Source organism: Rattus rattus, chromosome X (genome assembly GCF_011064425.1).
Source record: "Rattus rattus isolate New Zealand chromosome X, Rrattus_CSIRO_v1, whole genome shotgun sequence".
Classification (NCBI taxonomy): Eukaryota; Metazoa; Chordata; class Mammalia; order Rodentia; family Muridae; genus Rattus; species Rattus rattus.
Genome location: NC_046172.1, coordinates 64,747,430 through 64,762,805, shown reverse-complemented (window position 1 = coordinate 64,762,805; position 15,376 = coordinate 64,747,430). Strand labels below are relative to the sequence as shown.

Here is a 15,376-nt window from a genome sequence, read left to right as displayed (position 1 = left end):
AAGGTGGGAAACAGTTAAGAGGGTGAGGACGTATCAAGCTGTTTGTGCAGCACAGACGAAATAGAGAAGAAATCACACTTGACTAACGTCATGTGCTCAAGGGACTTACCTTCGTTCTGTGCAAGTAAGGTTTCTGTGGTGAGACATTAATGTGCTCTACTTCCTCTTTCAACACTAATTTTTTTTTCAGTTATCAGCAGGATATGTGCTTGCTGCCCAGACTTGTACATTTTTACTCCCATCTCTTTGCAAATATACAGGACTCCTTATTCCAGCTCAGCATCAGGGTAAGTTCTAGCCCAGCACCTGTAACTTTGTGGCTCTTTTCTGGGAGGATTGGTGGGGACAGGAAGATCCGGACAGGGGCAGCTGTGAAGGCAGTGTTTTGAATAAAATGGTCTCTGGCTTCTCAGGGTTCTCACAGGGGGAACAAATGTGATTGCCTTTGGGTCTAGCCAGAGTTCAAAGTGAAGTATAGTGTGATTAGCCTCCACTGTTACAATACACTATAGTGAATGGGATATAACTTTACTGCTTTCTAAAGGGGCTTTCTGTGAGCTGGAAAGGAATAATGGATGCCATAAAAGGTAAGTACAGGGTTGTATTTGGTCCCATTTGGGACAATTTGACATGTTTCTAGCCACTAAAAGGGATTTGAATTTCTGCTGTGTATAATTTATCTAGTTATATATGAAAAAATTTAGGTTTAAACTCTTAATGGTAAGTTTAGCTTATAGAGATATTGAGACAAATATTATTTTCCTCTAGCTTTAAAGGAAGAATGTTCGATGGTGTGTTTTGGAGCATAAAGGTATACACAGATAAAAATCCCCCATGATATAGTCAAATCATCTGAGACAGTGAGATGAAGCCACTTAAGAACATTAAGGTAATTAGTGGCAGAATTGCAGCTAGGAAGTGAGTTTTAAAACACGTTTGTTTTTCCTTATAGAAGACTGTCTTTCAGAAGTAGTATAAAACTACCTGTGACCCTTCTGACTGTCAGAGTTTTTTCAGAGGTATTCCTTGATTCTTTAGCAGTCATTGTTGCTCTAATGTCAATACTTCTAGATAGAAGAGTCCAGATTGAAATACTTATCTTTTTAGTGAATGCACTTTAGCGTGGAGCTAACAGTAGTGAGTCCAAAGCCAGCTTCTCTAGGGAGTTCCTCATGGCAGACTATGCTTGGATGATTCCAGAATTAGTTTATACACAATGATGCTGACTTTGCCCTGCTTTACAGGAGAAGAGAATCTCAATTCTTAGAATTTTTCAAGTGGGAATATTTTTGTTTTGCTTGTTTAAATAGATGCAGAAAATCATCATTACATTTACTAATAAAAGAACTTATCTATGCAAAACTAAAGCACAGGATACGAGGTAGGTGATATGCAGATATACTTAGGGCTTCTAGTTGTCTAAACTATACTGATTATTATGTCATAAATTTAGGACAGTTGCTTTTTATAATGGTTCTTGCTGAATCCAGTCCCTTCTTTGGTCAAATACAGTTCTTTTTAGGGCCTAATTGAGAAAGTTGCTCAGTTCGAATTATATGAACTACTAAATCCAAGTAGTGGAGGAGCAAAGAACTCCAAGTGAATGAGCACAGTTTGGGGGGAACGTTGGGGGTGATACTTGTTGGCTCTGTTTGAGATAAGTGATTTTGCATCCTATAAAGCCTGTGTCATGGTTCTAACAGAACATCGAGATGTTTACTGTGAAACCATATTATGGGCAATTTTCCACTATCAGGGCAGTGTATTTTAATTAAATTATCCAAAAAGTTTACTTGAGGCTCAGCCATTGGTCCCTTCAAGAAACAAACAAACAAACAAAAAATCTATGTACGGTTGCTGTTATAAGAAACCAAATCCTGGGCACAGAATGACCTACCCATTGCATTGGTACTTTATAACTATAATGTATGCCATCATCAAGAAGGATGTGGACCTGTGTGCTCTCAGTAGTTTTATTAGAATGGTGATTTTGCTTTTTTCCACCTCTTTAGTTCTTTCTCCTTTTCAATTTTTCTAAGACAACAAGCCCACAGGCTACCCCTACTATCAATGAAAATAATAATTTTGATATATGTGTTTGCTAAATTGTGCTAGTTTCTTAATGACAAGAGAAGGAGAGCTGAGAGGGTAAAGAGTCATAGAGCTTGTACTTAGGGAATGAATAGAGCTTAATCCCAGAACTGACTTTCCATACTGAGCTCATTGCTTACTAGTTTCAGGGAAATGGGATTACTTATTTGAGTGCTAGTATCCTCAAGTTTCATTTAGACAATATTCACTAATACTATCATTTGTAATTATCATTCAACAATGATTTTTAATACTTACATACACATATCTATAATGCTCTAAGTATATGTGCCCATCAGGGGTAATGGCTGTATCAGGATCCAGCAGTGGCAGTAGTATCAGGGGTGTGCTCATACCAAACAAGGAAAGTTAGAGCTAGAACAGAGTTAAAGACCATTGAGTTCAATTGTCTTATTTTAATAATAAAGAAATGAAAAATGGGTTTATCGTAGCAATGTAGAGAATTGGTATTTGACTAGTAGACTCAAAGTTTCTTTTATCCAAGTGTAGTATTAAAAAGAGTGTAGTATTCTACTGTTTTCAGTTTTCCCTATCCTCCAAGTCTTATTTAATTCAACACTCCTTCTATCAAAGCCAAAATTAAGGGTGTACCAAATTTTCTATCTGCAACCCACTGCAATTTGAGCCCATAAGCAAAACTTCATAAAAATCCATGATTTTGATGTGGCACTACCCTGACACCTGGTGGGACTGCTCTGCAACCTGGTGGGCAGTCATTTGTCGTATATGCATGGTGCAAAGAATAAAGTGCTAGAGCTACACCCACGAAGGGCAGGGTTAAGGAGAGTCTATTCCATGGAAATGGTGTCTTAAAATATTTTTCCATTCAAAACCTTGCTTAGAAATGGAGTTTCAGCTTTCTTTAGTTTTATGAAGAAATTTTACTACAAGTCAAATTGCAATACCTTTCAGACTTTGGGAAATAAAATTAATCCTGCTGAGAGTCAATTTCCTGATCTGTTAAAGGTATAATAATAAAATTCCCAATTCCTACAGAAATTATTGATATACATAAAAATAGCATTGGGTAGCTTTAGGAAACACATGGACTTAGATTTAGTATTTTACTATGAGTTAAGGACAAATCTCATACCATAATTATATAGACATGCTGAGTTGTCTCTGCGAAAACTGAATATTAATATAGTTATTTAGGGAGGGGAGCTGCCTTTTGGTACCTATTAAAACCTTGGCCTCAGCATTAGTGAATCAGACTCAAAAGCCTGATATAAACACTTATTTTGAAACAAAACTTGTTTCTACAAAAATATACTGCTAAATGATGAAATTCTACTTAAGCATATAAGATTGCTACTGGAAATAGAAAACTGAAATTATAGGCTTTTAGGTTCTTACTTGTCCTGATTTCTTGGAGTTTAACCTCATTTATCTCAAGGAGAGTGAAAGATTAAGGCTTTTACTGGGAAAGTAGCTCATGTGACAGAATTTCTTAAGTGTTTGCTAACATATGCCTACACTATATATATACTCTAGCTTACATAAGTTTCTACTCCCTGTCTAGACTTTGTTCGACAGGATAAGCTACATATACTCTCCTAAGATATACAATCCTACTGTAAAGAGTCCATTTTCTTAGCAAAATCTACAAATACAGTTAGACTTGGAAGAAGAGGAGAGCCAAATTACAGTTCCCCAATGCTGGAGAAAAATAAAGGCTGAAGTGGGCCTTTGAGACAGGAGGAAACTATTGACCTCTGACAGAAAGGATTTTATCATGGAGAGTATATACACATTTGATATGTCTTGGGCTAGCCAGCATGGTACATTTTAGAGTGGAATTTAGTGTTGACGTTGGAAAGAAATGTCCACAGAAAAGACAGAATTTGATGACTCTTGACAAATCTTGACAGAGAGTGCAAATTTCAAAGATACCAGCATAAGAAAGAGGTAAATTTTATAATGTTTTATAATAAAATTTTCTTTGACTTTCATAGCTTATCCAGTGTCTTATCCGACTTGTCCTTAAAATTATAAGTTTCACATCCTACCAAGTTTCAAGCTTATTCTTTATTACTCCAACTGCTTTAGTAGTCAGGAGGAGGAACAGTTTCGTTGTTTACTTAGTCTTCTGTGGTCTGTGTACTGAATATAGCATGCTCTGCCCATCTCTGGCAAGTCTGAACTGTTGAACAACGTACTATACCAAAGTGGCTTGGACTTCCTATGCTGTCTGTTAACACCAATTTCCACCATGTTGTTAGAGGGATCACTCTCAATTTCAAGTATCGCTCCCATTAGAATTCTTATCCTATTTTTTTTTTTGAAAGATCCTATCTTTCCCCAAATGCCTTCAAACCTTTTTATGGTATGGCACCATCTGCCTTAATCATCTTTCCTTTAAACTAGCTTCTCTTACTTAGTCCATACGTTTATAATCTAATCCTATTCACCCGCTTTGGTAGAATGACTGTCATCCCATTTTAATACTATGGGAATTTTGAATGTTTTGAATGTTTCTTCTACTATATTCTGCTTACCCTCAAAACGGATTGTTGAAATTCCTTTCCTTCAAGTTTCAATTTTTGACCTTTTCTATACAAACCTTCTTTCTGTTTCTACAGAAATATCTTTAGTACATCGTTCATGGCACATTTTTAAGATGTATTATGTTGAATTACTGTTATGTTCTCTCACATATGACTACAAAGTTCTTTTTAAAATATTTATTATTATTATTTTCAATCTTATGTGCATGTGCAGGTCAGAAGAGGGCATTAGATCTCCTCGAACTGAAGTAATGTATGATAGCCTACATGTGGGTGCTGAGAATCAAACTCAGGATGCCTGCAATAACAAGTGCTCTTAACTGTTCAGCCACCTCTTCAGTCCACTGATGCAAACTTCTTAAGAATATCGGCCAAGTAAATTCTTCTCCAGAATTTGTTATTCGACTCACCTATCCTCAGTAATTAGCATATGTCATATATACATAAAATATATGTTTTCTAGATTAAATTTCAAATAAAGTTCCAGATGTATGTCATTAATAACAATTAGTTCATACAGGCATGCTGTGGAAGCCTTTATTGCAAATGTTCGACTAAATTTCAGGTTTGAAAGATTGCTACTGTATAAATAGAATAGTCAACAACTCAGGCAAACTGGGCTTGACTTTATTATTTTTTTTCCACAGACACAACCTCAATTTTCCTCTCTAACCCTGTCCCTATAGAGACCAATTTGAGAGTAGAAACATCTCAACTCAACTGCCATCTTCACTCAGTTGAGATACTGTATATCCGATACTTTCATAGAAGCAGGAGAACATGGTACAAAAAGCAGTAAGAGGCCTACTTACCAGACTGTTGGTTTGAGTACTAACATAAAATAATCCTGTGGCCTTGACAAGATATTAATGTTTTCTTGAATACATCGTCTTGTTACCACAACCTATGGTATTTGTTCCACTTTCCTCAAAGGTCTAAAGATTCCTTATCACCCATGCCCTTCACTTAAGTTCATATGGCATACTGATTTTTACAGATATTTTTCAGATTTTTTGTGGGATTTCTCTAAAAGATTCCTCTAGTGAGGTTCAGAGGGATAATATTTGTGGATATTTGGTGTTTTTCACAAAATTCACCCCTGGAGTCATAGGATTGGATTCTGCCTCAAAAGTCCATGGGGGGGGAAGGTAAATTCACAGAGTCATTTCCTTTTTAAACTTGGTTTCTACATGTGAAGAGCTTTGAGATGTACAGACTCAGTCTTTACATTAACATTCTGAGTCCCAACAGCAGATAAGAACACATTTGCTAATAAAATGAAGCAGGTATCTCTGCGATACCTTTATAATGTGCAATGAACATTTTTTAAAGTATAAAAAGCCATGAGAATCTTATTCCAAGGACTATATTTTTAAGCCTCAACAGGCCTGACTTTCCTAAGCATTAAAGAGTACATTCTGGGAAGTCTAATAATCCAAATGAGAAGACAGATTTTTTTTTTTTTTTTTTTTTTTTTTTTTTTAGGAAGCAGCAGGTAACTAAAGTGTACTCGTTGATAACCTCATAACCTCAGGATTTTCATTTTTGCAAAATGCTTTGAGATTAGAGCTTTGAACCACTTACACACAACATTTCTTTGGAGGCTTAATAGCCACATGGTGTTGGATAAAGCACTCTTTTATGGCACTGATGAAGTTAATAACAAGATAAACATTGGGTTGGGCAAAAGATTAAGTGGGCCTGTACCTTTCAAATGCTGATGCTATGGAGATTAAGAGTAAAGAACATGTAATGACAAAGAGGATTCATTTGAAAGTTCAAATGGTGAAGCTTCTCTGACCTCCAAACCAAGACTTAATGTAGCTCGATGTATAAAGACATGGAATGAGGCTATTCTAAATAGAGGGATGCAGAAAAGGGAAGCACACACTCAGGAATGAATCATGAATTTCACATCTCTTCATGAGACAGGAACCAAAAATATATCTAGGTTAAAGGAGAGCACTGTTGGTAATGGAAGTAAGGGAAGCTACACAGAAACAGAGCATGGGAAAAGTCTAGACAGAAGGCTGGGCTAGAGTAGCGCAGACAAAGCTAGAGAAAGAGCAGTGACAGAGAACAGTACCCAAACAGAAAATGAGGGAACATGCTGGATATTTTTGCTTAGTAGATTTTTTAGATTGCTTTTATATTTTAAATTTCAGGATGACACAAATTCTTCAGACCAAGTGAGGTGTTCCTGTTCCAAGGCGTTATATTTCTGTTGAACCAAGAATAAATTCCCCATCTCTCCCCAGTATGGGGATTTTACACTTAATTTTTACCGAGGAGATGAGTGAAACCTCTTACTATTTCCTCTTCTGTTTGGAGAAGAGTTTTGGTAACCAGGTCATGAGAATCTAAATTTGTGACTAATTGTGAATTTCTGAGTTGTATATGTGACAGATTCACAACCCCATAATTAAAAAAAAAGGTGCAAATAGGCCTTGTGCTTTCTGTTTTGGCTAAACTGAGCTCTGCTGTTTAACTCAGATGTGTTATTAGCACATGCTCTGTTAGCAAATGAAACTGTCTGCACCAGTAAAGAAAAAAACCAACAAACAGTCCTGTTTGTGAAGAGAAAAAGTGGAAGTGGGACTCGATTGGGCTCAAGGTGTTCTTAGTTCTTGAAATTGTAGTGTGCCTGTAGCTCCCTTTGCTCTCTGGGAGCCTCTGCATAGGTAACAAAACAACAGAAGGAAATGATCAGCATCTAAACTAAACATGAGTGTTGGTAAGGATTCATTTTACTCAGTCTTACATGGCAGAGAGCTTTACCATGGTGGATGGAAAGACAGAGTTCATCTCAGTGACCCACCTCCTCATTAAGTTAGGCCTACTCCTAACATTTCAGAGGAGCACATGTTGAGGACATAGGATTTGATATATGTCCTATCCAGGGGTTCTATTGAAGCTGTGAAAATGGTGGTTAAGCCAGCTATATTTTAAAGTCACATCAAGTTGCAGCGAGGCAAGTTACAAAATACCTTATGACAAAAAACCTTGGAACAACCCTACAAAAGGGTATGCTTTGTTTGTTTTTACCTCATTGGTGGTTTGAATGACACCTCTTTAGTCACCAAGACTGGAAGGTTTTGAGAAGGATGAGGAGGTATGTTGAAGTAGACGTGACCTTGTTGGAGGTGGTATGTCACTGGGATTGAGCACTGAGATTTCAAAAGCTCATGCCAGGCCCAGTATCTGTGTCTGTATCTCTGCATCTGCATCTGCATCTGCATCTGCATCTGCATCTGTATCTGTAGCTGTGTCTGTGTCTGTCTCTCTGTCTCTCTGTCTCTCGGTCTCTCTGTCTCTCTCCCTCTCTTCCTGCTGCCTATAGATCAGGACATAAGGCTCTCAGACACTGCTTCCACTCCATGTCTGTTATTTCCCACTAGGATGAGCATGTACCAACCCTCTGAAGTTGTAATCAAACTTCCAATTAAATGATAAAACATATGAATGCTTCTTTTTCTGATTCTGGTCTATAACCTTCCTGGTTAAAATATGATTCCTTCACTTCTGCCTTTGAGTTCCTCTCTATTTGAAGTCCTCCATAAATACACAGAATGACTACATTACTCTTTATGACATATCACCAATGATAGGTCAAGTAGATTTACATCTGTGAGACAAGAGTGGGGAAAGTGAAAGTACTTGGGTTCTTTTATGTCTGTGAAATTGTTACTGGGGTTCTGTTATGCTTTTTCACCTCTGTGTATTGCAGTGGGAATGCAAATGGTATCAGATGCCATTCATCCACAAAGAAAGAGAACTTAAATCTACAATGCTCCTGCAGTAAATACACTCAACAGGGAAAACGTAAGACGCCACTTAGGATCAGAAACAACTTCACGGCACACTTGTTTCATTCCTTCCTTGCCTGCCTTCCTTCCTTCCTTTCTTCCTTCCTTCCTTCCATCCTTATTTTTTCTTCCCCTTGAAGTTTTGAATAAAATAATTATCCCTTCAATCTCATTAAAGGAATGCTTGTGTAAATTGTTGTGATGAGGAAAATGAAGATGGAGAAGAATATCTATTAGAGATTGAAACGCCTCCTACTTGAATCCTCAGCTCTTGAATTTATCAATCTCTCTTTAGTCCTAGCTTCTTTTTCCTGTATTATGTATAGGTTCAATAGGTGATTTTCAAAGGGCCTTCCTAATCTGAGATTTTATAAGGTGTTTAAAATAAGATAGTAAGTCTGCTGCAACTTCCCATTGTCTTCTACAACTCTGTACAGAACTTGAGAAGCCATAAAGATTAGTTTCTTTTCTTTTCTTTTCTTTTCTTTTCTTTTCTTTTCTTTTCTTTTCTTTTCTCTTCTTTTCTTTTCAGCATTAATTGTGTAAAACATGATGGAATAACATTTAGAATATGATATATATTCATTCATATATAAACAGACTTTTAAAATACAATGACACTTCACCTTTTGAAAAATTTCTTGTATTTAAAATCTCCCAATGACTTTCTACATTCTTTTTCTCAGATAAAACTTCGGAGAGTGAACCTTCAAAACAAAAGAAAGTTCAAAGCTCTAAGTCTACTGAATTGCCTTTTCTTAAAAAATAAAAACCTCAAAAGGAAAGTCAGTGATTTTTATACAAATATGCACAAAGAATTCCCTCCCACCCCCACAGTACCGGGCGCTGTTGAGGTGCATTTTTGGAAATTTAGGTATCAGTTTACCTGAATGGAAAGTCATTCCCAGTGAATGAAGTATGTTGAGTTTGCTCTACCAGTTTAGGTGAGCGAGGGAAAGGAGGCTGCTATTGGTTGTGGTTGGCGAGTTGGGGGCGGGTTGTAGAGTCCACGACTGAGTATAGGGATCAGAACCAGGGCTGATGGACCAGGATCAGAGAAAAAATATGGAACGAATATGCGTGTCAGCCATGCACAGGGGTCATGCTAATCTCTGTATCGTTCCAATTTTAGTATATGTGCTGCTGAAGCAAGCACAGTTTATGTTTTCTATATCTCAATATAATATAAAGTATAATACAAAACAATAAATCATCATATGATATAAAATGTCTAAAAGTTTTGTTCTTATAATGATTACTTTAACATTCATTCAAAATTAAATTTTAAGTTGTTCTCAAGTAGTTTGGATGCCCTGTTTTACTGGTATTAGGGCAATGTTCATTGTGATTGCTGATATTGCACCAGTATAAGATTCTTTAAAAAATGCTAAACATTTTTTGAGATTATAATATAATTATATAATTTTCAATTTTCCCTTTCCTTCTTCCAATCCCTTTAATGTATCCACCTTACTGTCTCTAAAAATTCATGGTCTTTTTGATATTATTATTGTTGTTGTTGCGTGCTCCTAAATATATAAATAAACCTGCTCAACCCATATAATGACAATTGTATGTATGTTTTCAGTATTAACCACTGCTATTTGATAACAAATTAGTCTGTTTTCCCAAAAGAAAACGTATTTCTCCCACTCATTATTGCCTGTAAGTTTTTGTTGGGGGGTGGGTGAGGGGGTCTAGGTTTATGTAGGGTTATAGCCTCATGAATTTTCCTCTTCCACATTTGCATATCTATAGGTGTTGTCCCTCTTCCACTCATGTTTAGGTAGTCATGTTGACAAGACTTCATGGGTATAAAGTCTTTGATGTTTCTAAGAAAAACAACCTCAGAGCAAACTGCCTGTTCCTATGGCTCTGACAAGCTTTCTACTCCCTTTAAATCAGTGATCCTCGAGCCTTAGATGAAAGAGTTGGACTGAAGTGGGGGTTCACAACTCTGCGTTTTTGCTGGTTGTGTTTTCTTTAATTGTTTCTTTATTACAAAGAGAGTTTTCCTTGATGAGGGGTGAGGAATACACTTATCTGTAGGCAGGACAAGTATTTAAAATGTTGTTAGGGATGATATTGGCTTAGCAAAATGTCAGCTGTAGTTTCTCCTCCAGAATCTATGGCTTCACTATCCTGGGTTAGTTGACTGGATCCAGTACCATGCATGATTTCCCTCTGGGTGGGTCTTATGTCCAAAATAATACCAAGGTCTGCATGCCAGTATTGATCATACCCTTGGGATTATTACATCATTTTGGTTGTTTATGTGATTCATAGGTATCATATCTATCAGTTGCTCTCTTCCTTTGGAAGCTTGCATGGTTTCTTCGGTACCATGAATGCTAGTTTTCAAGGAGGAGGCTTTCAGATACAGCTCATGTTCTCTGGGTCCTGTGTCCAAAGTGCATGGCATCTTCAGCAATATGGACTTAGCTTCCACCTTTGTTAAGCAAGGGAAAAAACAATAGCCTATAATGTTTGGGAGTCTCTTGAATATCCCTAAGCAAGAACTCAAAAGAGGCTTCTCATGCCTAGCATTGGGGTTTTGCTAGATAGTATTTGTTTCTTGGGGGGGGGTATTGTCAGGCTGGATAGGAAAATTTCATTTAAATTTTATATTTATATGTATACAGACTAACATGTATAATGGTGTGGGGTTCTTCAGAGAGGGAAACCTGAGCAGTATACTTCCAAAATTACAAGAAGAAAGTGTTTATTGTTCAGTGTGTGAAATTGTACATTATTGAAGTGTTTCATGTAAGCCAAGAATGGGACCCAAGCCCAGGGAGATAGAACAAAATGACTTGAGTAGTGAGGTATTATGATAAAATAGTGAAAAGGTCATATTCCCACATTCCCCAAGTCAGCCAGATCCATGGCAATGCAAACTCAAGGCATTTTCTAATGCTGGACAAGCAAGTTTGAGGAATATATTTAAATGCCACAATGTTTTTGCTGTGAAAAGAAGAATACAAGAAATATGCCAGGACACATTTCAGTCATTTATTAACTTATTTACTGTGCAAAGTTGGGTCAGAAATACATCTTCTGTGAGCCTCTTCTTATTGATCTGTGTGTTATCTCTAAATGCTATATTCTATATCTCAGGGTAAAAGAGAGCCCTAGATATTCACTAAAGTATTAACCATTGTATTTTTTAACTTTGTGGTTTTTTGTTTTGTTTTTGTTTTTGGCAGGAACCATAATTCCACAGTTTTTCTTGATGAACATACTGAGATATTCAAGATGGGCAGCAATAGTACCAGCACTGTTGAGAGTAATTGCAATGCCATTAATGTGACATTTCAGAACTCTCTGTATGCAACCACCTACATTTTCATATTCATCCCGGGTCTCCTGGCTAACACTGCAGCCCTGTGGGTTCTGTTTCGCTTCATCAGCAAGAAGAATAAAGCCATCATTTTCATGATCAACCTCTCAGTGGCAGACCTTGCTCATATCCTGTCCTTACCTCTTCGGATTTACTATTATATCAATCGTCACTGGCCATTCCAGAGGGCCCTTTGCCTGCTGTGCTTCTATCTGAAATATCTCAACATGTATGCCAGCATTTTTTTCTTGACCTGCATTAGCCTCCAGAGGTGTCTCTTTCTTCTCAAGCCATTCAGAGCCAGAAACTGGAAGCGGAGGTACGATGTAGGCATCAGTGCTGCTGTCTGGATCATTGTGGGGACTGCCTGTTTGCCGTTTCCCATCATGAGAAGTGCTGGCTTAGCTAATAACACAGACTCATGCTTTGCTGATCTTGGGTACAAACAGATGGATCCAGTGGTTCTGGTCACCATGATTACAATTGCTGAACTTGCTGGATTTGTGATTCCAGTGCTCACAATCGCATGTTGTACCTGGAAAACAACTGTATCCTTGAAACACCCACCGATTGCCTTTCAAGGGATTAGTGAGAGGAAAAAGGCATTGCGGATGGTTTTCATGTGTGCTGCAGTCTTCGTCATCTGCTTCACTCCTTATCACATTAACTTCATTTTTTACACCATGGTAAAGGAAAACATCATTACCAGTTGTCCCATTGTGAAAAGTGCCATGTATTTCCATCCTTTTTCACTGTGCCTTGCAAGTCTCTGTTGTCTTTTGGACCCGATTCTGTATTATTTCATGGCTTCAGAGTTTCGTGACCAACTATCTCGCCATGGGAGCTCTGTTACTCGTTCTCGTCTCATGAGCAGGGAAAGTGGTTCATCCATGGTTAGCTAAAATGAGATAATTCTTCAGTTAGGATTCTCTTTACCTAATGTTCTGTGGCCTCGTCCAAAGGCAGGAATTGCCAGGCAAATTATTTCTTTAACTGAACCTTGGAAATAGAAGAAAAAGTTTTCTTATGTGATAGTTGTGGTCTCCACAGATGAAGAAAGCACAATGTGAAAAAATGTGGGAGTAAAAAGAAAAATAAGATCCATGTGCTTCCAATTTAAAATTTATGACATTCTATTAGTTACAAGTCTCAGATCAAGTTCAAGTTTTTAACAGATGTTTCCATCCAAATATAAATTGAATGCATGTATTTACATTTGTCTTCTGTAAATAGAATAGTACTGAGTTCCAAGATGTATATTAATCTTTACAGAAAAGTAAATGTCCACCATGGAATAATTTTATTTCTGAATGAATGAAAGATTTCAGTTCTTTCTAAAACATTAAACAGGGACAAAGTGACACAAAGGTTACAAAAATGCGTGAATGAATTTTAGCACTGCATTCTTGCTACTGAATGCAGGGCATGAAAATGCACTCATTGGATGTTTATAGATGTTTATTATTTTCTAGGTTGGCAGTTTGCTATGTATTTTTACAAAGAACATCTCATCTTACTTTTTCAATACAAGTGACAATAAATGTGGAAATTACAAATACAAATGAATAAATGTAACAGCCGAGAGGTTAAACAACATGCCTCAGGATTAACAGTTAAGTATACATGGCATATGTTTATATTATTGCCTCTGCTTATATTTTTATATTAATTAAGTCAATACCAAGTTTGAGTTTAATGATGAAGACACAAACTGAAGATAAGCATAGTAGGTATAGATAATTTTAGCCCAATGTTCTTGGGCTCATCAATAAATCCATATGTTGAGGATTAGCATGATACTGGTTAGAGTCTTCTATGATAAATATATTGTCCTATTAGTGTAATCATCTGTATAGTCTTGATGAGAAGAAACTTAGTAGTTCATTATTTCAAAGTCAATTTTATGGCTTAATATAAGCCATGCAAATCTCATAAAATAGAAAGCTATGAAACTGAGCCACATTTTAGAAAATGTAGGTTTCCTCTTAAAAATTCTCCATTAAAAATACAGTATATGCCACTAAATAAAATCTCAAGGGTTTTCTGATATCAGAACTCACACAATTGCACTAGAACCAGAGAAATATTATCACATTGTGAATAAATATGAGAGAATTATTTTTTTCTGAAAGTTACAGATAATATTTTAAGTGTTTATATAGATGATACAAATACAACAGACCTCTTACCTTTTCAGATTGACAATTAACTGGTATTTTAGGTCTGAAATTAACAGAGCATAGACATTTGGGGTGCAGGCAAGAAAAGGAAGTGGTAGGCATGCATTTGTGAAGATTAAGGAAGAGGAAGGGACAACAAAAGGAGGAATTAAAAAAGAACATTTGTTGGTTTTCTTTTGACCATGAGATAGTTCTGTAATTATAATGTAATAAAGTTTTTTTTTAATTGGAGCTATGTGTGATTTATTAACTTGAATCTGTAAGCACTGCTTTAAGAGAGTTGTTAATGTGCTTGGAATTACTGGTAACATTATCACAATAATTGTACAGAGCATATCACTCTAAAGAGAAGGTTTTTTAAAAAAATCACTTGGTGTGAATGCTTCAGTCCTTTTTTAATTGGATATTATTTACATTTACCTGGATATTTTTATTGGATGTATTTGTTGGACATTTTTATTGGATATTTATTTACCCTTTCCTGGTTTCTTGGACATGAACCCCCTATACCATCCCCCTACCCTTCTTCTATAAGGGTGTTTCCTCCCCATTCACCCCCCTTTCGGCCTCCCGACATTCACCTACACTGGGGTGTCCAGCCTTGGCAGGACCAAGAGCTTCCCCTTCCATTGGTGTCCAACAAGGCCATCCTCTGCTACACATGTAGCTGGAGCCATGGGACTGACCATGTGTAATCTTTGGGTAGTGGTTCAGTCCCCAAGAGCTCTGGTTGGTTGGTATTGTTGTTCTTATGAGGTTGGAAGCCCCTTCAGCCCCTTCAATTCTTTCTCTAACTCCTCCAATGGGAACCCTGTTCTCAGATAGGGGAACAAAATACTCACAGGAGGAAATATAGAGAAAAAATATGGAACAGAGACTGAAGGAAAGGCCATCCAGAGACTGCCCCACCTGGAGATGCATCCCATATAGTCAGCAAACCCAGACACTATTGAGAATGCCAAGAAGTGTATGCTGACAGGAGCCTGAAATAGCTGTCTCCTGAGAGGCTCTGCCAGAACCTGACAAATACAGAGCAGCTAACCATTGTACTGAGCATGGGACCCCAATGGAGGCATTAGAGAAAGATTGAAAGAGCTGAAGGGGTTTGTGCCCATAGGAAGAACAACAATATCAACCAACCAGACTCCCCAGAGCTTCCAGGGACAAAACCATGGACCAAAGAGTACACATGGACAGACCCATGGCTCCAGCTGCATATTTAGCAGAGAATGAGCCTTGTCAGGCATCAATGGGAGGAGAGGCCCTTGGTCCTCTGAAGGCTGGATGCCCCAGTGTAAGGGAATGCCAGGGCAGGGAGGAGGGAGGGAGCGGGTGGCAAGGAGTGGGTGGTAGGGAGGGGAACACCCTCATGGAGGCAGGGGGTGGGGAATGTAATGGGGGTGTTTGGAGGGGAAACTTGGAAAGGGGATA

General features: G+C 37.5%; 1 protein-coding gene and 1 pseudogene across 2 annotated transcripts; one reads left to right on the top strand and one right to left on the bottom strand.

Annotated features, from left to right (window-relative positions):
- The first annotated feature begins 234 nt into the window (after nt 1-234).
- Nucleotides 235-14,312, top strand: P2ry10 (P2Y receptor family member 10). 2 transcript variants are annotated; one of them, XM_032890080.1, is made up of 2 exons: nt 235-287; nt 11,632-12,819. In XM_032890080.1, the coding sequence occupies exon 2, from the start codon at nt 11,681-11,683 to the stop codon at nt 12,665-12,667; it is 987 nt and encodes a 328-aa protein (XP_032745971.1). In that variant the 5' UTR covers nt 235-287; nt 11,632-11,680; the 3' UTR covers nt 12,668-12,819. The 2 variants fall into 2 exon arrangements, with proteins under 2 accessions (XP_032745971.1, XP_032745972.1); XM_032890081.1 differs by lacking the exon at nt 235-287 and adding an exon at nt 358-587 and having other exon boundaries at nt 11,632-14,312.
- On the bottom strand, nt 9,485-9,581 carry LOC116889430 (annotated as a pseudogene).
- Nucleotides 14,313-15,376: the final 1,064 nt, after the last annotated feature.

Coding starts and splice junctions, on each gene's coding strand:
- P2ry10 (XM_032890081.1), top strand. CDS start 11,681: ATGGGCAGCAATAGTACCAGCACTGTTGAGAGTAATTGCAATGCCATT.